The sequence below is a fragment of the Palaemon carinicauda genome, chromosome 3 (assembly GCF_036898095.1).
Source record: "Palaemon carinicauda isolate YSFRI2023 chromosome 3, ASM3689809v2, whole genome shotgun sequence".
NCBI lineage: Eukaryota > Metazoa > Arthropoda > Malacostraca > Decapoda > Palaemonidae > Palaemon > Palaemon carinicauda.
The window spans coordinates 177,759,554-177,781,979 of NC_090727.1; the positions used below are offsets into that span (position 1 = coordinate 177,759,554).

Here is a 22,426-nt window from a genome sequence, read left to right on the forward strand (position 1 = left end):
GATACTTTGAACACTAATATGTTTACTAACAAAATATAGGTATGGCAGAAACATGTTAAACACTATGACAAATTGATTTTAAATTTCATTCACGCGCAGCTATGTAACTGTTATAAAACTTCTCTCTCTCTCTCTCTCTCTCTCTCTCTCTCTCTCTCTCTCTCTCTCTCTCTCTCTCTCTCTCTCTCTCTCTCTCTCTCTCCTAATTAATTTCACTCGGAGTTTCGCAAATGTTACATAACTGGTCCTCCGTCTGGGTGTTCAAATGGGCAAGAAGAGCTTATTCTAAGAGCAAAGAAATAATTTGCTTCTTTGAAAGATTTAACGCAAATGTCGGCAATTTCATGAGATCTTGGTCATTGTGTTTTATATAATCACGGAAGGTGAATATATTTATGCAATTAAGTTTGTTATAAAATTTTGCAACCTCCCAAAAGTCCCAAACTGTTTTTGGGTGCACCTATAGACCGGCTCTTACATAAACAGTGTTGTTTACTAGTTTGTTACTTGAACTACTAATGAAGTCTGTGGCAAAGAGTTGTTGAAGTCACTCTCCATAAATATGAGTTGTTAAGCCTTAGCTAACTGCCTAACTCCATATAAAGACAATAAATATTGTCTTTAACCTCCATAGGCCTACGGTAGGTTACCACCCCAGAGTCGGAGACTAGACCTAGCAGACATCAGTCGTATAGATTAATACCCATTTACTCATACTAATGTTGAATTATATTTTCAAGTATTTCTATTTAAGATATACTTTATCAATAATTCTCCCTGTTTAGTTGTCAAAGGGGATTTTATACCGTAGTGTAAGATTTCAGACTGCCTAATTGTAGTTCCCTGTGGCAACTATATTTTTAGAGTAAATAATTTTTACAATTTAATATAATTTTGATGGATGTGCACGAGAAACACCTTAGGACTTTATCATCTGGAATACTTCCTAACTTAACCTAGTTCACCGTAATATGAAACTCCTCCCATCTTTACTGACCGACATCGCAATAAATCAGACAATTACTTATTGTCATACATGAAAGTTGTTGGTATACGTTTACCCTGTTATTGTTCATAATTGATATGTATTTTTGGTATTAGTAAAATAATTCCCTTTTTTCTATAGAAAAAAACTCTGCTCTAAGGGTAAAACAAGCCTTTTCTTCTATATACATTACCTTCTTGGATGTATAATAAACCAATGAAAAAATTTTACCCTTTAATACAGTACAATAATACTGGGGAAACGGTGTATAATGGTAAAACAAGCCGTGTCCTTACCTACTTACCTAACGAGGGGCTGACGCCCCCTGCGACCCAACTTACACTGCCGTATTCAAAGTTAGACAATATTATATGCAGGTGGCTGCTATCATACATACACCCCTGAATTAAATGCCTTTTTTTCAGTTTTGGTAAGTGGAAGATCACCAGGCCCTTTAAGGACAGTGTTTTAGACATAGTTGGAAACATTAGCTTTTTGTTGTTCACTAGTACCAGTAATAGGCTAATTATTTACCATTCCTTGATATGTCGTGAGCAACTTCCAAATTTGTACCAAAAGTTACCGTTAGTTTAGCAACAAAGTATTTGTGGAACTTGGAAAGTTCAAACTTGCGACGAATGTTTATATGTTGAACAGGCGGACATAAGTCTCTTTATAGTTTACATATGAGAAAGATCTATTTTAATGTTGTTACTATTCTTAAGATATTTTATATTATTTGTTAATTTCTTCTCATATAGTTTACTTATTTCCTTTCCTCATTGGGCTATTTTCCCCTGTTGGACCCCCCTTGAGCTTATAGCATCGCGCTTTTCCAACTAGAGTTGTATCTTAGCTTGTAATAATAATCATAGCCAACCAGAGGGTTATCCTGTTCTAGGTTAGTCTAAATCCAGGTTAATACCGGGTAATGATGTACTTTTTAGGGTAGATCCATTTTGGGTTGAGAAATGCAACATTTTCTTTCAATGTAGCCATATTTCGCCAAACTGACTCTGGTCCTTTCCTCAAACTAAATTCTTGATTTTGGGTCAATGAATAAGATGATGATTCTTTCCAGCATCAAATTCATTTGCAACAATTACTATTTTGATATATTTTTTTTTGGACTGTTGGAGGCACATTTTTATTAAGCATTATACTCAGTGTACAGTATGTAGCATATGTCTGGGATATCTTAGTCAAATTAATGTGAATGACATCTGGTTAAGAACTCTTAACTCTCTCAAACAGTTTTGTTAGTAGAAACTGCTCATGCTGTTTCTTTATTAATATTATTTGTGGAGTTTATCGGTTCTGCAGATTACACATTTTGCTACACTGTTTCACTGTAATTAAAATGCATTAGGCGAGGTTAGGTTAAGGTTGACTAGGAGAACAACAATCCAACAGGCCATAAAAGACTTGGTTACGTAGGTTGAGTTGAGTTAGACTGTGTTAATGTAAATGCCTGTGTGATATTTATGCATTTCATGTACGGTACTGTATTTGTGTAATATTTATTATCAATTATATGGTACATATGAACTATTTTTCCAAAGCCTTATCTTTGGATTTAAATATTTTTACCCATAGGGCTTTGTTTGCCTCCAAAATCATGTTTTCCAATAGGCTAAAGCATAAATGTTAGCTGTAGCGGTAGAAGAATTATAAAAAAAAATTTTATTTTCACCAACACTATTATTGAAATCTATTAAAACAAAATAACTGTAAATAGTTGGAAATATCCTACATCATTTATGCACAGTACCTTATCATATAGCCTAATTACCTAATGTAATTACATTTGATGATAAGTCTAAAGTACAGGTTAGCTTAGGCTATTAACCCTTTTACCCCCAGGCTATTTGGAACTTTCCAACCCTTAACCCCCAGGGGTTATTTTTTTTCAAGCACATTTTGCAGTATATTTTTTTCAAATTGCTCTAACAGCCTTAATTTTCATCAGAGAGAGGTCAGGTTGATCTCATTCTCTTGGAAAATGCCTGAAGATTCTCAAAAAATTATCAAAAACATGCAAAAAAAATTGTAAATAGCATTTTTTTTGCAAGGACGGACCGGTACGTCCATGGGGGTAAAGGGATGAGTTTTGTGAAATGTACCAGTACTTCCTTTGGGGGTAAAAGGGTCAAGTATTTGATTTTACTGTCAACTGCAGAATATTGTGACTGCTGAAGTGTTGATTATATTATAAAGTCTTTGATACTATACAGTACTTATCAGATACAATATCCTAAACCAAATCATCCGGTAATTTGAAATGCTCTACTGTTCTGTATTTTAGATCTGAACTGGCTATACGATGGACTTCCTATTGGGTGCAGCAGCTGCTTGCGGGGCAGTCATTGTCTCTAACCCTATGGATGTACTTAAGACGCGTATGCAACTTCAAGGAGAGCTCAAAGAAAGAGGGAGATATTCTATTATATACAAGAATATTTTTCATGCTGCCTTTGCAGTTGGACAGGTATGATCTCTGTACAATAATTGGCATTTGCATTATGCATTCAGTTATTGCTTTATATTTTGAGAAATTAATAATTGCAAGTATATTAGGATTTTGTGTTACCTAATGAAGCAAAATTTCCGAATTGAGCCTATGTTCTGATTATAGTATACAATAAATTATGACAAAGGATTGATTGATTGATGGATGAAGATTTTCATGCATCTTTGGCATGACACAGGCTCATGAGCAGCCCACCAGATAGGGGGTTTTAGAGAGGATTTAACACAGGTTTAGGATGACAGACATGGATGTTGACGAGATGAAAATCAGCGTTATCGAGCATTGACTGAACGAGAGGTAGTCCGGCACTTAAAAATAATCCATGGGGCATGGCAGCTACGGTTTATTCCTCTTCGATCCACGAGAAAGATTGTTTTGCTTATACTGTCGTCATTGGCTGAGCACTAGAGAGGGAATTTAAACATTAAAGCAGTGGAATTACATGTTAGTGGCACTATAGATGTTACAGTAGTTGTGTATCTGCTAATGGTGTGCAGCGTAATCCTTTGGTCCCTTTTCCTTCTCTCATGTTTACAGTACTTTGTTTGCTATGCTTGGCTCCTTTATACTACTGTACTTGTTTTTTATTGGTAATTAGTGACTATGTACAGTACAGTATACCACAAATTTTATATAATTTGTATTTGTTCCAACACAGATACTTACCTCGAACTACTTTCTTAGGAGCTACCTGTAATCTCCTCTCAACCGACCAGAGTTTTGTGTAGTATACCCTACGTCCGTTTTCTATGGAGGACTAACCCAGGAGTAAGGAGAACGTGCCCTGAGGGTAGACCTGAGCTAGGTCGGCGTTAGCTTGGGTCCCGCTAGTCAGTAAGTTCTCTGGTCGCGTCGTGATACCATCACGCCGCTCTCATTCTCTTACGACCCTTTGTGTCCTGCCTCGTGTGTCCCACGTGGTTACCGCGTGGTATCTCTGTGCTTATCCCTTGTGTTCTCGCGTGTTCACTGCCTTTCCTTGTGTTTCCCAAGTGAATTCCTTGATTATTCCCTTCGTTCCTGTGTCTTGTGGTTGTGTGCGATGGAGCAGATCCGCCGTTGTCCTGGGCCTAGAGCCGGAAAGTCGTGTGGAGCGTTCCTTTCCAAGCCCGAAGTGGACCCTCATTCCCTTTGCTCTTCCTGTAGAGGCAGAGTGTGCTCGCCGTTGGATACGTGCAATGAGTGTGTTAGCTGGAATGAGATCCAGTGGGTGCGTTATGGCACTAAAAAGAAGAAGTCGTCGAAACGTTCGCCCAGGAAGTCTAGCATCTCTTCGCCGTTACCGTCGCCCAGTGGACGGTCCGACGGGACTTCTGTCTCGCCTTCCCCTACCCAGAGTAGGGGACGAGGTAAGTCCGTTGCGGGGAAAGGGCTGAGGGCCCTTCCCCAGGAGTCTAATGTGTATGAAGTGGGGGTTGCTGGGACTTCTCAGGCTAGTGGGGAGCCTGATAGTGCTGTGTCTGGGGGTTCTGGAGACTCTGCCCTTGTGCTTGGAGGGCACGTCTCCTCCGACGACCCCTTGTGGAGTAGCAATGTTGTGCCTGTTTCTTCGCCCGCTTCGTGGGCCTGTGTTTCAGGTACTTCAGCGGCTGGTGACGCCCAAGAGAAGTTGGACTCTACGGTAAGTGAGCCCTTCGGGTGGAGGCTCCCTAAAACGCCAGGTAGGTCCCCAATGCGGATGGAAGAGGGCCTGGATACCTGGTTCCCTAGTGTAGTGCGTCCAACCTCTTTTCCAGCTCCTCTGTCGACGGTTCCGGATTCCTTCCTACAGCCCTCGACCTCTGGAACTCAGCAGGTCGCGAAGCCCTCCGTAGCCCCCGCTCCCGCCCGTCGATCGGGTTGTACAGTATCGTCGGGCTCTTCAGATGGTGGTTCTTCGATCTCTTCAGAAGGTGAAGCGAGGAGGAGGCGCCGGCGATGGAGGGAGCGGTCCAGGAGCAGGCGTTCCGGCTCAAGGTCCCGCTCGAGATTCAGTAGAAAACGGTCCCGGTCTCCACGGAGGAAATACAGGAAGAGTAGGTCCCCCGATGGTGATTGGGTCTTCGTTCCCCGTAGAAGTGATTTGCAGCGTTCCCCTGACCGACGGTCCAGGGATTATTCGCCGCGAAGGCCATCTTCCAGCCGCAGATATGACCCTCGCAGGGAGCAATGCGAGAAGGCCTCTTCAGGCAGGCGTAAGTCCGCAAAGCTCCCGGCTCACCCCGCCCAGCGGGAGGAGCCGTGCTTCCGTACGGGCAGCCAGGGCGAGTCAGCACAGCTTGCTCGCCCCTTGGACTTAAAGGAACGGTTCCCTCCGTCGGGTCAGCCCACGGGATCCGCGTCCTCTTCCTCCAGAGAGATTACACGGACGGTAGTCCTCGCCGGCACGGCGATGCCCGTCCTGGCCCCCAACCCTGGTGCGGAGGTTCCCGTCGGGGCAGACCGCTACCACCGCAGGGGAGTGCCTGTTGATCCAGAGCCGAAGCGCCCGGTAGGAGTGCCCGGTGACCCGGCTCCTCGGGATCAGGCGGAAGGTACTGCTGACAGCAGAGAAGGTTCCCCGACCGAGGACTCGGCGTATCGGAAAGTAATAGGCCTGATACGAAGGCATCATCGGATTGAGGAACCTGTTCCAACCGACGAGGACTTCTGCAGGTCCAGCCTGAGTCGGTTGATGGAGGCACCCATCCAGCAGAAAACCTCCCTGGCCTTGCCTGTGGCCAGAGATCTAGTCCTGGGACGGGCTCATGTTGATAAAGTTGTGGCAGGCAATGCCAAAGCTCCCAAAACACAGAGCTCCTCGAAGTTGCTACAGGGACTCAGGTCCCAGAGTAGGTTCTATGTGCCAGAAGGACAGCGGCCGGGAGCCTGCAAAGTGGAGCCTTCCCTCGAAGTTCTGGGACAGGGTGCCCCTGAAGACAGAGCCTCCTCGGCCCCGATTTGGAGGAGATGTCGAAGGACTTGGTGCACGTCTCCTCTTGGTTGGACTGGTGGGCCTCCACGCTAGTAGGGGTACAAGCCACCTATGACTTGACAGACCCTGAGCAACAGAACCTACTGAAGGAGCTTATCATCTCCGGGGGCAAGACTCTGAAGTTCCTTACATATCAGTCCCTTGCCCTTTCAGCGAACTGGGCTCTGCGCAAGAGGGATACTATCCTGGCGAAGCTTTCCCGGAAGATCCCGGACAGGGAGGCGAGGGCCATGAGGAGCCTTCCTGAGTGGGGTGACTCCTTGTTCCCCTCGAAACAGCTAGAGGAGATAATGGAGAAGGTAGCTAAATGGAAGGAAGTGAGCGCTCCCAGACCTCAACCGGTAAGGAGGCCCCCCTACAAGAGGTCAGCATCAGACGGGCCCTCTACTTCTCAGGCCCCTCCTAGCCTGACGAGGAGGGAAGCCCCTTCTTCCTCGTAGGCTTCAGCTCCACAGCCCCTCTGTAGAGGAGCTCCAGCAGCGTCTGCCTCTTTTAGAACAGGGTATTCTGCTTCCAGGAGAGGCCGTTCAGGCCGCTCCTCCAGGAGGAGGTAGAGTGGGAGGCCCCCTACTCCTGCCCAAGCCTCAGGTTGGGGGATGCCTCAGACGACATTGGCAAGCATGGAGGGCTCACGGAGCAGAACCCTGGACAGTATCCGTACTGAAGGAAGGGTACAGGCTCCCATTCTTAACGGAACCGCCACCTTTGATTCCAACCAGCCTGACGGAGTGGCTGGCACCCAAGGATCCGTTGAAGAGGGCGGCCCTTCAAGAAGAGGTGTCCACTATGTTGGAGAAGGGCGCCATGGAAGAGGTCCTACACCCGGGACCAGGTTTCTACCGCCGACTATTCCTGGTAGAAAAGGCGACGGGGGGATGGAGACCGGTGATAGACCTGTCAGCTCTCAACAAGTTTGTTTGCAAGACGGATTTCAAAATGGACACTCCGAAGTCGGTCTTGCAGTCCTTGAGGGAGAAAGACTACATGATGACCATAGACCTCAAGGACGCATACTTTCAAATCCCGGTCCACCCCTCAAGCTGAAAGTTTCTCCGAGTGAAATGGGGTGCCCAGATCCTGCAATTCAAGACCCTCTGCTTCGGGTTGTCAACTGCTCCCCAGGTATTCACGAGAGTCTTCACGACAGTCTCGGTGTGGGCTCACGAGCGGGGTATTCGCCTCATCCGGTACCTGGACGACTGGTTGCTCCTTTCCTCCTCAGAGGACGTTTTGAAGGAGCAAGGTGTAAAGCTTCTTCAATTTTGCAAGGATCTTGGTATCATGATCAACCCAGAAAAATCGAACCTGTCTCCCTCCACCAGGATGACCTACTTGGGGATGACACTGGATTCCCGACTAGTGAAGGCCTTTTCGTCAGAGGAACGGGTAAGCAATCTAATAAAGATCCTTCTGCCTTTCCTTTCGGGACAACCCAGGAGAGCCAAGGACTGGCAAAGGCTAATAGGTCATCTGGTGTCATTGGAGAAACTGGTTCCCCAGGGGAGACTCAGGCTCAGGAGCATCCAATGGAACCTGAAGGGCTCCTGGAACCAACTGGACTCGCCCCAAAAATTAGTCCCAGTTCTGCCAAACACAATACCCTCCCTGGAGTGGTGGCAGTGCCGGTCGAATACGCTCAAGGGGATGCCCTTCGCGACCGAGCCTCCCGAGATGCTCCTTTTCACAGACGCCTCCAACGAGGGATGGGGAGCCCATCTCCTCAACGAGACAGCGAGAGGAACCTGGACGGACGTGGAGAAAGGCCTACACATCAATGTCCTAGAGTTGAAGGCAGTCCAAAAGGCTTGTCTGCAGTTCATCGAACTACTAAGGGGAAACACTGTGGCGTTGATGTGCGACAACGACACAGTAGTCGCGTACATAAAGAAGCAAGGAGGCCTCAAGTCAAGGGAGTTGTGCGATCTTGCCCTAGAGATCCTGGATTGGGCGGAGGTGAACCAGATAGTGTTATTGGCAAGGTTCATCCCCGGGAAAAAGAACGTCCTAGCCGACGGTCTCAGCAGGATGGGTCAGATAGTGGGAACAGAGTGGTCCCTCCTCCCAGAAGTAGCCAGGCTCATCATTCAACGGTGGGGTTCCCCAGTGATGGACCTCTTTGCAACCAGGCTGAACGCACAACTCCCCGTGTTTTGTTCTCCTGTCCCAGACCCAAAGGCAGCCTTGGAGGATGCTTTTCAGCACAAATGGGACAACCTAGACGTGTACGCTTTTCCCCCCTTCACGTTGATCAGGCAAGTGCTCAACAGAGTAAGGGCTGCCCAAGACTTAAGGATGACTTTGGTAGCGCCCTGGTGGCCGGAGAGAGAGTGGTTCGCGGATCTAAAAGACCTGGCATGCCTTCCTCCATGGCCACTCCCCGACAGGCCAGATCTTCTACAACAACCACCCTTTCTCAGGTTCCACGACAACCCACAGTCTCTACGCCTTCACGCCTGGAGACTATTGAGCGACTCCTGAGGAAGGAAGGATATTCGTCAGGAACCGCTAAGAAGATGTCGCTTTATCTGAGAAGGTCGTCGGCAGCGGTCTACCAAGCGAAATGGGCCTCTTTTACGAAGTGGTGTGCTTCAAAGAACATCAAGCCCCTTAAAGCCTCAGTCCCAGATATCGCAGACTTTCTAGTATATCTCAGAGACGAGGCAGGGATGTCAATCCCAGCTATAAAAGGAGTACGGGCAGCCTTGGGTCAAGTCTTCCTTCTGAAGGGCATCGACCTGGGCTCCTCTAGACACATCTCTATGCTTATCAGGAGCTTTGAACAGACCTGCCCTCCTCAAACTGTTAGGGTGCCTCAGTGGGACTTGGCTAGGGTTCTGAAGATGTTAAGTAGCCCCCCGTTCGAACCGATGAAAGATATTGTAGACAGGGATCTCACTCTCAAGACGGTCTTTTTGTTGGCCTTGGCCTCTGCGAAAAGAGTAGGAGAGATCCATGGGCTGTCTTACGACGTCTCTCATTCGAAGGGGTGGAGAGAAATCTCCCTCAAGGTCGTCCCTTCTTTCGTGGCAAAAACCCAGAATCCAGCAGTCTGGGATCCAAAGTTTGAGGGGTTCTCACTGCCAGCCATTCCTAAGACTGAGAATCCAGAGGATTTGAGGTTGTGCCCTGTCCGTGCCGTTAGGAAGTACCTTGAGAGGACTGCACATCTCCGGCCGAGTATCAAGAGTCTTTTCGTCTCCACAGGTGTTACGATTAAGCAGGTATCGAAGAATACCATATCCTTTTGGTTGAGACAAGTTATTGCCAGGTCCTATAAGGAGGAGGGACTGGCCCTGCCAGGTACTCCTAGGCCCCATGACATTAGAGGACTAAGCACTTCCTTAGCCTTTGAGAAGAAAATGGCAGTGGGCCAGATCCTTCAGGCGGGCACCTGGTCGAACCAGTCGACCTTTACTGCCCATTATCTCAAGGATTACTCAAGGAGGTCTTTGGACGGGTTTTCCATTGGGACAGTCATCTCCGCGCTCCAAGCGATTTAACGGTGAAGCCCCAGGTGCAATCGTGGATAGCAAAACCAGGAGACACATGTTCGTTCTTTTTCACCCTAATCCCCGTTTTCCTATCCTTACCAGAGATAACCACACATATGTAACCAATGAAGAACACGTCTCTGCAACTTTGTCACTGGACTCAGCATCAGAAAATGTTTTAAAGGGTGAGTACTTAGACACTAACGTGAGCTCTTTGTGTAGTTTGCCCTACCGTTCCTTTCCCAGTTTTATTTTATAGAGCCTAGTTCATATCTAGGTTACTTGTCGTCCGTTTAGCTGGGTCTGAAGGTCAGGAAGACACTCCCATACCCTAAAGTGTAAGTCTCCTAAGAAAGTAGTTCGAGGTAAGTATCTGTGTTGGAACAAATAAAAAATTTTAAGTAATTTTTATTTTTCCTAACATACTTACCGAGAACTACTTTCAGGTAATGGCCCTCCCTACCTTCCCCGAGTGCCTTTCTGCCCTTGCAGGGACTTTTTGCAGCATCCGAGGAACTTACTGACTAGCGGGACCCAAGCTAACGCCGACCTAGCTCAGGTCTACCCCCAGGGCACGTTCTCCTTACTCCTGGGTTAGTCCTCCATAGAAAACGGACGTAGGGTATACTACACAAAACTCTGGTCGGTTGAGAGGAGATTACAGGTAACTCCTAAGAAAGTAGTTCTCGGTAAGTATGTTAGGAAAAATAAAATTTACTTAAAATTTTTTATTTTTCCTAGCTATATAAACCCGAGTCATTTATATGGTGTTACTACTGATCCTGTTTTCTACGACCGACCAATCAAAATTTTTGTTGATTGCGTCATGCTTCGTGCTGGTTAAATGTATCGCATGCGCAAGTAGCAAGTGGGAGGCTGCTCTTAGCGTGTCCTCACAACGCTCACCTGGTCAAACACTTGCGAGGCAGTTGAAGCTGGACCATTGGTAAATGACTCAGGTTTTTATAGCAAGGAAAAATAAAAATTACCATACAGAATATGAAATTTTTATTTTCAATATTAATCTTACCCGATAATCATGTAGCTGTCAACTCTGTTGCCGACAGAAATCTACGGTCGGGATACGCCAGCGATCGCTATACAGGTGGGGGTGAACACCACAGCGCCATCTGTGGTCAGGTACTCTAGTACTTCTTGTCAACACCACCTCAATTTTTCCTCTGTCGTGCCTCCGGCTAGACCTACATGGATACGCTGTTGATTCTGGAGTTATTGCTCACGATTTGGTGATGTATTTGCTCTAGAGTTTAGCCTTCGCTATTCAGGAAGCTATATCATTAGCTTAGCAAGTTTTTGGAATTAATTTGATTTAATTTTTTATTTAATTTTGGTACGAAGAGAGTATGAACTCTCTTTCACTTTTAAATGGCCGACCCTTCCCTTAGACGGAAGTGTTGGTGTCGAAGAGAGTATAGACTCTCTTAATTTTGCTTAACAGTTATAGATTTATTTTATATCTCTCCGCCTTTTATAGGCCTCTTTGATTAACTTCCTTTTATTATAAACTTATTAAAATTAATTTTTATATTTGTTTATATTCGACCTTTCCTAATAGTAGGCGGTCTTTTCTTGGAACCGAAGTTAATTAACATTGAGCCCGTCATTTCGTTTTTACCTGTTAACATATTATGCTATTTTAATGTTTTTGAAAGAATTTCTTTGATAGTCTTGTACTGTTTTCAAAGTTGAACTAACGTTTTGTTTTGTCTCTGCAGTTGTTGACGTTCAGAACGTTCAACTTGCGCTCTATCGTTACGATAGAGAGAGAGTCTATCACGGTGTCACGTTGCAGTAAGAGTAAACCAATTCTAGCGTTTTGTTCATTCTTTCTTAGCTTAAATGGTTTTAATTCTAATAAAGGAACTTTTTATTTGGGAAACCTTTCAGTTTTTTTCCTTTAACAATAATATGTTTTAACGATATATATAATTGGGCTCTTCTCTCAGGTGCTAAGTCAAGAGAGAGAGAGAGAGAGATAGAGACGGAGGGAGAGAGAGGAGGATAAACGTTTCGTTCAAGCGGGTAACGTTGTTATCGTTTTTGCTCTTCTCCCTAGTCTCTTTAGGGGAAGAAGGTAAACGTTTCTAGAGTTTTATTCTTGTTCTCAGACTTTATGCGGTGAGAGATTTTAAACGTAGTTTATTTGATCTAGTGTTTAGTCTCTTTTCCAGCCACTGAATTATTTATCTTTCATTATGTTTTTCTGTTACATTGTAATACTGTTTTCGCAATTACTAACTTTTAATGAAGGATAGAATTGCGTGTTTCAGGTACAAACCACTTAAAGTTTCGAGTTCAGTGAAATAAGTGCAAACAGAAAATCAAAAGTGATAAAGTGATAAGCGCAAAGTGTTACAGTGTTGCGTTCGAGGGTTCGTCTGTTCGTGCCAGTTGTTCGCCTAGTCTGGGACCTTTTACAAGCTCCCAAGCCCAGGGGAGAAGTAATGTCGAAGGACTTATGGGTTCAGCAGGCCTTGATCGACGAACAGACGTTTCCCTCCGTGGTTTCGGGTGTAACCAACTCACGTAGCCGACGTGATCACCCCACCCACACAAAGACGAGAGAGCCCATTTATTCCTCGTCTGCGGAAGAGGTTTCTCGCAGAAACCATGGACCAAATCTTGCAGCTTTTAAGTGCAAGTCGGTCCCTTCCGCGCAAGTCCAACTCCTAGGTGGTGCCATTAGCACTGGGTCAGTTCGGACTTGCTGCAGTACGACAACTGCACACCTCCCAGAGAGGCAAGGTGGTATCGCAACAGACAGTAACTCCGTCTGTTGCCGCACCAGCTGTTTTAGACCCTCAGTTTCAACGGACAGTAGCTCCGTTTGTTGTTGTCTTTCTTAAACTCTAGTGGTCTATGCTGCTGACAATGCAGTCTCAGCTTGCGGTGTTGATGCAGGAGTTTCAGGCAGAGAAGGTTAACACACCTCCTCCTGCGAGCGCTCCTCCACCTCTACGCAGTCCAGCCTGCCAGACGTATGATGTTGAGGTTCCTCAAGCTACCTCCATGCGTGAGCTGCCGCATTGGGAGTTGCCAGATACCAGCTCTGTACAGCAACCTCCACTTTCCTTGAGGCAGGAGCCTCTTGCCACGCGGCAACCTCCTCAACACTTGAGGCAGGAGCCTTATGCTTTGCAGCAACCTCCTCTACCCTTGAGGTAGGAGCCTCAGGCGTTGCGACTACCTCCTCCATCCTCGAGGCAGCTACCTCTTGCGGTGCGACAACCTCCACCATCCTCGAGGCAGCAACCTCAACTCCACCTCTGCGCAGTCCACCCTGCCAGACGTATGATGTTGAGGTTCCTCAACCTACCTCCACGCGTGAGCTGCCGCATTGGGAGTTGCCAGATACCAGCGCTATGCAGCAACCTCTTGCGTTGCGGCAACCTCCACCATCCTTGAGGCAGCAACCTCAACTCTTGCGGCAGCCACCTCCACTCTTGAGGCAAGAACCTCAACTCTTGAGGCAAGAGCCTCAACTCTTGAGGAACCTCATGCTATGAGGCAGCCGCCTCAACGCATGCAGCAACCGCATTCTTCACAGCATGAGCCTCTCTCTGCGCAGCTACCTCCTCAACCCTTGAGGCAGACGCAACTCTTGAGGCAGGAACCTCACAGGAGCCTCATGCTATGCGGCATCCTCCTCAAACCATGAGGCAGGAGCCTCATGCTATGCGGCATCCTCCTCAACCCATGAGGCAGGAGCCTCATGCTATGCGACATCCTCCTCTACCCATGAGGCAGCCTCATGCTTATGAGGAGCCTCATGCTATGCGGCATCCTCCTCAAACCATGAGGCAGGAGCCTCATGCTATGCGGCAACCGCCTCAACCCATGAGGCAGGAGCCTCATACTATGCGGCATCCTCCTCAACGCATGCGGCATAAGCCTCATCCCTTGCAGCTTGAGCCTCATCCCATGCAGCATGAGTCTCATACCATGCAGCATGAGCCTCATCCCATGCAGCATGAGCCTCATCCCATGCAGCATAAGCCGCACGCCATGCAACATGCTCTGCTTACCTTACAGCATGCTCTACATACAGCATGCTCTGCATACAGCATGCTCTGCATACCTTACCGCATGCTTCTCAGTCACACATCTTTGGTTGTTGCCAACTCACTAGACTGTCAAGCAGTTTCATAACGTTGCCTTCTAGTCTGCTGCTTTTGCACCAGTGAAACCCTCACTGAGAGAACTTAGCTTTTCTCGGATATGGTTCCTGTAGATGAGAAAGTGCTATTCTCCCTCCTTCTGATTTTCCTTTGAGGACTCTGTCATTTGGAGAGGAGCCTTTAGCTGCTTAGCCTCCTATGGACTTTTATTTAAGCATAGCATGCTTCCAGGGAGGGTAATGGTTCCACTTCAGTCGCTAACCCCGTCTGTTACCACACCTGCTCCCATAGACCTTGAGCTGTGTTGCAAGACATGCAGTCCAAGCTTAGTCCTTGTTAGAGGATTTTTTGTTTACGGAGTCAGTGTGTCACTGGGAAGACGTTCAACAACCAGCAGAAGTGTCTTGTTGTGACGCAGTGCGGCAACCTCAGCAACCCGATAAGGAGTTGTCTGTACGACCCAGACAGTCTAGACAGCTTCGGGTTGTCACTGTACTTCCTCGCTTCCCCATGGTTGACAGTTCACAGACTGTGCAGCAGTACCATGATCTTGTGTCCGGCTCCGTCAGACGACTAGCTTTTAAGAGCTCCCACAAGTCGTCGCTGTCTGGAGATTCTCAGATGGACTATGGATCTGACCAAGGAACTGGGCCTCCTGGTCAATTTTGAGGAGTCCCAGCTCGTCCCATCCCAGACCATTGTCTACCTGGGTATGGATCTTCAGAGTCGAGCTTTTCGGGCTTTTCCGTCGGCCCCAAAGATATACTAAGCCCTAGATTGCATCCAGAGCATGCTGAGAAGGAACCGATGCTCAGTCAGGTAGTGGATGAGTCTAACAGGGACACTTTCATCGCTGGCCCTGTTCATCGAGTTAGGGAGACCCCACCTCCCCCCCTTCAGTATCATCTAGCGGCTCACTGGATAAAGGACATGACGCTAGAGACGATCTCAGTTCCTGTTTCCGAAGAGAGGAGGTCTACTCTCACGTGGTGAAAGAACAGCTTTCTTCTCAAGGAAGTCTACCTTTGGCTGTTCAGAAACCCGACCGCCGTCTCTTCTCTGACGCATCAGACACGGGCTGGGGTGCGACTTTGGACGGACAGGAATGCTCGGGAACATGGAATCAGGAGCTAAGGACACTTCACATCTATTGCAAGGAGCTGTTGGCGGTTCATCTGGCCTTGATAAACTTCAAGTCCCTCCAGCTTAACAAGGTGGTGGAGGTGGACTCTGACAACACCACAGCCTTGGCTTACATCTCCAAGCAGGGAGGGACTCATTCGTGGAAGTTGTTCTAGATCGCAAGGGACCTCCTCATCTGGTTAAAAGATCGAAAGCTCACGCTGGTAACGAGGTTCATTCAGGGCGATATGAATGTCATGGCAGATCGCCTTAGCCGGAAGGGTCAGGTCATCCCCACAGAGTGGACCCTTCACAAGAATGTTTGCAGCAGACTTTGGGCCCTGTGGGGTCAGCCAACCATAGATCTGTTCGCTACCTCGATAACCTAGAGGCTCCCGTTGTATTGTTCTCCGATTCCAGACCCAGCAGCAGTTCACGTGGATGCTTTTCTGCTGGATTGGTCCCATCTCGACCTGTATGCATTCCCGCCGTTCAAGATTGTCAACAGGGTACTTCAGAAGTTCGCCTCTCGCAAAGGGACACGGCTGACGTTGGTTGGCTCAGCTCTGGCCCGCGAGAGAATGGTTCATAGAGGTACTGCAATGGCTGGTCGACATTCCCAGGACTCTTCCTCTAGGAGTGGACCTTCTACGTCTACCTCACGTAAAGAAGGTACATCCAAACCTCCACGCTCTTCGTCTGACTGCCTTCAGACTTTCGAAAGACTCTCAAGAGCTAGGGGCTTTTCGAAGGAGGCAGCCAGAGCGATTGCCAGAGCAAGGAGGACATCCACTCTCAGAGTCTATCAGTCTAAAGGGGAAGTCTTCCGAAGCTGGTACAAGGCCAATGCAGTTTCCTCATCCAGTACCACTGTAACCCAGATTGCTGACTTCCTGTTACATCTAAGGAACGTAAGATCCCTTTCAGCTCCTACGATTAAGGGTTACAGAAGTATGTTGGCAGCGGTTTTCCGCCACACAGGCTTGGATCTTTCCACCAACAAAGATCTACAGGACCTCCTTAGGTCTTTTAAGACCTCAAAGGAACGTCGGTTGTCCACTCCAGGCTGGAATCTAGACGTGGTCCTAAGGTTCCTTATGTCATCAAGATTTGAACCTCTCCAATCAGCCTCTTTTAAGGACCTCACATTAAAAACTCTTTTCCTCGTGTGCTTGACAACAGCTAAAAGAGTAAGTGAGATCCACGCCTTCAGCAGGAACATAGTTTTCACATCTGAAACGGCTACATGTTCCTTGCAGCTCGGTTTTTTGCTAAAACGAGCTTCCTTCACGTCCTTGGCCTAAGTCGTTCGAGATCCCAAGCCTGTCCAACTTGGTGGGTGGGGGACGAACTGGAGAGAGTACTTTGCCCAGTTAGAGCTCTTAGGTACTATCTAAAAAGGTCATAACCTTTACGAGGACAATCAGAAGCCTTATGGTGTGCTATCAAGAAGCCTTCTCTTCCAAGGTCTAAGAACTCAGTTTCTTACCTATTCAGGCTCCTGATTAGGGAAGCACATTCTCATCTGAAGGAAGAAGACCTTGCTTTGCTGAAGGTAAGGACACATGAAGTGAGAGCTGTGGCTACTTCAGTGGCCCTCAAACAGAACCGTTCTCTGCAGAGTGTTATGGATGCAACCTATTGGAGAAGCAAGTCAGTGTTCGCATCATTCTATCTCAAAGATGTCCAGTCTCTTTACGAGAACTGCTACACCCTGGGACCATTCGTAGCAACGAATGCAGTAGTAGGCGGGGGCTCAGCCACTACATTCCCATAATCCCATAACCTTTTTAACCTTTCTCTTGAATACTTTTTATGGGTTGTACGGTCGGCTAAGAAGCCTTCCACATCCTTGTTGATTTGGCGGGTGGTCAATTCTTTCTTGAGAAGCGCCGAGGTTAAAGGTTGTGATGAGGTCCTTTAGTATGGGTTGCAGCCCTTTATACTTCAGCACCTAAGAGTCGTTCAGCATCCTAAGAGGACCGCTACGCTCAGTAAGAAAGACGTACTTAATAAAGGCAGAGTAATGGTTCAAGTCGTCTTCCTTACCAGGTACTTATTTATTTTATGTTATTTTTGAATAACTAATAAAATAAAATACGGGATACTTAGCTTCTTTGTTAACATGTATGCTGGTCTCCACCCACCACCCTGGGTGTGAATCAGCTACATGATTATCGGGTAAGATTAATATTGAAAAATGTTATTTTCATTAGTAAAATAAATTTTTGAATATACTTACCCGATAATCATGATTTAATTGACCCACCCTTCCTCCCCATAGAGAACCAGTGGACCGAGGAAAAAATTGAGGTGGTGTTGACAAGAAGTACTAGAGTACCTGACCACAGATGGCGCTGTGGTGTTCACCCCCACCTGTATAGCGATCGCTGGCGTATCCCGACCGTAGATTTCTGTCGGCAACAGAGTTGACAGCTACATGATTATCGGGTAAGTATATTAAAAAATTTATTTTACTAATGAAAATAACATGTTTACAGTATTCCTACATGGATACAAACTTCTGAGTCATATAGGGAGTCTTATTAAGGAGGGAGGAAGTCTTTGTGAAGTTAATAGGTAAACCCTTCTCTGGAAGATCTTAATTACTATTAGTAATAGCAGGAGATCAACGTGAATCATAGAGGATAGTGTAGCCAGCTTGTAGAGAGGCAAGGTCAAACTTCCGATTCTTGAGAAATAAAACCTACTCTGATGCACTTATGAATAATAATAGTAAGTGTTCTAAGAGAACCGCCAGGGAATGGAGTAGCCGGCTCATAACAAGGTAAGGCTGTTCGTTCAGTTTGCAAAAGGTAATCATCCCCAGGGGTGAAGTGGTATGAACATCAAATGTTACATGATAAACAGAAGGGCAATGTTTTAGTGTACAGTATCTATAGATACTAAAGAATTTAGGCTCACTAGCTCTGGGGTGAAAAACCCCAGGGCAGGCTTTAGATCCAATTAAAATCATTTTCCTTCTCGGTGATCTTTCTAGCCAAGAATGTCAGAACAAGGAGGCCTGGGGCTGGAAACTGGCACATGTCTTTGTTCATCTCTAGACTTTTCGAGAGACAAATTTGTGAAAATAATGTTCTTGAAGCTCTCAGACCAACCCTAGACTTTTGAAAGGCAAGCTCAAGAAAAGTTCAAGTACAAATTCCTCAGATCTGGTTCTCATACTAAAAGGAGAATATGATAATCTCGGGAAATATAACCTTTCTGCGTTACGTTTCCGAGGAAGGAGACCCTGCAAGTAGGCTTGTTTACTTGGCTGGAAGATAAAAGGGTCAGAGTAAAGGGTAGTTAGATCCATAACTTAGGCACTTTTGACTGGGATCACAAGAATAATCTTAAGAGATAATGAAAGACCCCTCTTCCCGACTCAATAGTAGAGGGCGGGGATTACTTTTATGAGACCGTTTCGTCCATCCACGGCCATGGTAACGAGGTTGTTGATAGTTCTTTCGAGCAGGGAATTCTAGTATCTCGGATCAGAGCCAAGATCTTTCATGGAAGCTATAGGAACTGTTTTGAAGATTGTCAAATATTCCTTAGCCAAGAGACACGATCTTGGAACTCTCTCCATACTAGAGTCAGCTTATTAAAGCTTCTCTATGGCCTGTACGGTCCTCATTTGCTGATAAATTCTTCCCCGGGAAGACATTCGTTAGGATTCCATTCAACTTATCAAGCAAGCTTATTATAACTGGTCTAGAAGTGATCCTCTTTATTTGGTCTGAAGGTCTCTTCTGGCTCATCATGAGAGGTACTAGATCCGTTGATCTTTTCTTATTCATAAAAAGTTGAGATCTCCATATGACTCCCTTGTATCTCCTGGTCTCTAGTCCGGAGATGAGGGAGGAGGACGACGTTGATCATTACCATAGTACTGGCTGAAATGGTGCTAACGAGCAATCTGGCAGAGTTAAATGATTCATGATAGGGAGATCATTTAAGGCCAGGTTTTGTAAGGAGGTGTGGAGGACCTAGCTCTCTGGGTCCTACCTGAATAGTCCTCATAAGTAGTCATGACTGCTTCTACTCATTGATGTCTTGATTCTTCTGGGGGATCATCTGGATTATACCTCTTTGTAAACCTCCTTGTCAGGGTTCCTGAAAGGGGTAGATATGATTGCCCTTGGAGTCCTTATGCTTGATTTCTTATTTTTTCCAGAGAGGCTTGTAGCCTTTCTAGACTAGGAAGGAAGTACCGAAGTCCTGTTTAATAGATGGATGAGAAAAAAAACAAGAGAGCAACTTTCAATTTCGAAGTGGGTATATTCTCAGGGCATTATGCCCTCCTCCCAGGGACATGGGAAGCCTAGTTTTTTCTGATCAGGGAGGGGTTCTGTGTATTCATGGAATTCTGACACTAAACACCACTCACACCATGAATACTAGAATAGACATTGCTTTTCAGAATGGGTAATATTTTTCCCTGGAGAAAGGGTGTTGTCGATCAAACCCTGGTTTCGGGAAAGATCATTCTTGCCTGAAGTGTAAAAATGCCAGTTTATGGCCATACATCTGGCTGTCACCGGTTGGAGCTAGCTCCCTTCCAAGATAGGGAAGAGAGGGCCAATATTTCATATCCTAATCTTGCTGTCATGACCTTAAGTCCTGACAGGGGTATAGATTAGATACTGTAGCTTTTCTCTCGAAAAGTAGAATCTTAAAAATCTTCCTTGATGTTGACCTAGTGAGGATTGCAATTGGTACCTTATCTCAGGTAGCCAATGATCTGCAACAAAACAACAAACAGCTATACTGTACCAGTAATACAAATAAAAAAGGAAAAAAAGAGGGTGGGGGAAGATCCAAAAGAATTCCCCCACGTTTTGCAAGGCTGGGAGAACTGGGGAGCTTGCAACAGGTTCTTCCCCTGCCCGCATCTGGTATAGAATACTCTTGTAGAGAATATCTAGTACCAGGGCTGAAAGGCCATGGAATCCTACCTTGATGCTTCCATAGTGGATGCTTATCTAAACTAACAAAATTAGGGAAACAGGAATGTGGAGACCCATATCCTGAACATGCTATCTTCAGTGTTCAGAGAATGGATCTCGACCAAGTATCGCTTCCTTGTGCACTACAGCATCCCTTCCCTACTGTGGTAAGTCTAGGCATGATTTTACACAAGTAGGAACTATTGAATCTTTGGTTTCTGCATTCAGGAAGAAAGGATCTCGATCCCCTGGTTCGAGTAGTTTGAACTACTTATTACCTCTGTATCTTATACAGTCCTCTCTGTAGGCACTGAACAGCAGGCCTACCAGTTATATTCTTTCCCTTCCTGAAGTTGTTTGTTCTCGTCCAGCAATCTTAGCTATTGCTGACTCTACTTCTGTCTGGGAGAACAGAGAGGGGGAATTCAGCAAATACGAATTTCTCAGGGGGCACTTGTTCTACGCACCTGGCCAAGATTGCATCACATATTTTCAGGGCACAGTTCCCCCATAAGGGAACAGTCAGAAGTAACAGGAATTCTAGGGATTTTGACTCTGCTTGTGACAAATCTTCAAATCTCTGTAGGGCATTACAATCTTTAAGATCTTCTGTAGTTGCATAGAGGAAACAGTATTTCTCTAGATCAATGGTCGAGCCTTGAACAGGTATGGATTACGGACGTAGCTGCTACAGTATTTCCATGTCCATTATTTCTGTACCTGAAAAAGCGGAGAATGTCGTCACGTCCTCTGTTTTGGGTGGACAGCACTAAGTTAGTTAAATTCTTTGGTAACGGTAATTGGCTCTGAAAAGCTCCCTTGGGGGCAAATAAATCTCTTTGCTCGAACAGGGCCAGCAGTGGTAACCCTAGGGACTTGTTGGCTATTAAGAGAATTCTCCAAGGCTGAAACCTGCATGTTAAATAGGTTTAGCATCTTTAGTTTGTTTCGAGAGTTTTGGGCTATGATTGAGTTTAGGATTATTTACTTGCGATTGAATCCTCTCTTACTGTTTGTCCTCAGTGACACGTTTCTGTGAGGTAGACTCTGTCATATTTTCTATCTGAAGAATGAGGTTCCTAACCCTTGTAGCTTGAGGCATTTCTGACACCTACCTAAAAGTTCCGAGAGGATTAACTTCTATTGGGTCGGTGCTAGCACTCACAGCAGTGGCCCTCATTGGTTTGGCATTAATCCAGCTATTAAAGTTATAAGATAAACCTAGTTTGTCTCAAACATCCTCCATTTCCTCAACCCTAAGCACAGTATAGGGAGATAAGGGGCCGGAGGTAGGTTTGGTGAAGCTTCTTCCCCGTTCATCATGTTCATCCTCAGCATGTACTTCCACGTTATTATTATTATTATTATTATTATTATTATTATTATTATTATTATTATTATTATTATTATTATTATTATTAATTGGAGGACTCAACCATACTGCATTGTGGAGAAAAGTACTCATGCCTAAAGCTAGAATATGATTTGTCTTTGTGGGGAATATCATTGTTGTTATTATTTCTAGTTAAGCTACAATTCTAGTTGATGAAGCAAGATGCCCAACAGGGAAAAATAGCCCAGTGAGGAAAGGGAATAAGGAAATAAACAAATATCCTGGGATGAATTGTAGGCTTGTCTTGCTTGTGAAGAAAATTCTTCACTCACAGAGAGTTGACGTGCATGATGATGTCATTGCCCGTTGCAATGGCAGTGCATACAGCATACTCTGGCTGAACGATACTCCAGCTTGAATCCTGACAAGAGTAGGTATCGTTGAATCTCCTACTCGACTTTCCTACTCTAGGTAAGGGAGGAGAGGGCAAGCTGAAAGGATTGCGTAGTTCTGGGAAGCCTTTGGGTGTGGCCGCAGCTGATTCTGTCTAGCAACCCATATTATAAGCTTCTAAGGATCTCTTAAGACTATAGAGGAGACCTCAGCTTAGGGTTCCCATGGTCACATGGTAAACTTGGTTCCTGAGAATGTGTTGGGAAATGTAGACTTCCTTCTTCCAATACAGTTGCCTTTTGACTTAAGAGAAATGTTTTCTCAACTTTAGGCTCCCCCCAACGAGAGCGTCTTATAGAACACACCTGTTCATTCTTTATCATCTTGTATGAGGAGCTAGGACCTGGCTCCTCAAAGTCTTGCTGTACGTAACCGACACAATTCTGAATATGTGTGTCGTTTGAAGATAAGGCTTCAGATAACTCTCTCGACATGTTAAATTGAAGGGGGGTTCTCGCCACATAGAAT

The 22,426-nt window shown here is 45.7% G+C and overlaps 1 protein-coding gene across 5 annotated transcripts in view; it reads left to right on the plus strand.

Annotated features, from left to right (window-relative positions):
• The first annotated feature begins 245 nt into the window (after positions 1-245).
• Positions 246-22,426, plus strand: part of LOC137638795 (solute carrier family 25 member 35-like) — a 52,002-nt gene continuing 29,821 nt past the window's right edge. For 4 of the 5 annotated variants that reach the window (XM_068371164.1, XM_068371166.1, XM_068371167.1 and 1 more), the window contains exons 1-2: positions 489-641; positions 3,291-3,473. In XM_068371164.1, the coding sequence (XP_068227265.1) occupies positions 3,309-3,473 (165 nt within the window). In that variant the 5' untranslated portion in view covers positions 489-641; positions 3,291-3,308. Of the gene's footprint in view, positions 384-488; positions 642-3,290; positions 3,474-22,426 lie in introns of those variants that run through there. The other variant, XM_068371165.1, reaches the window with a different exon arrangement.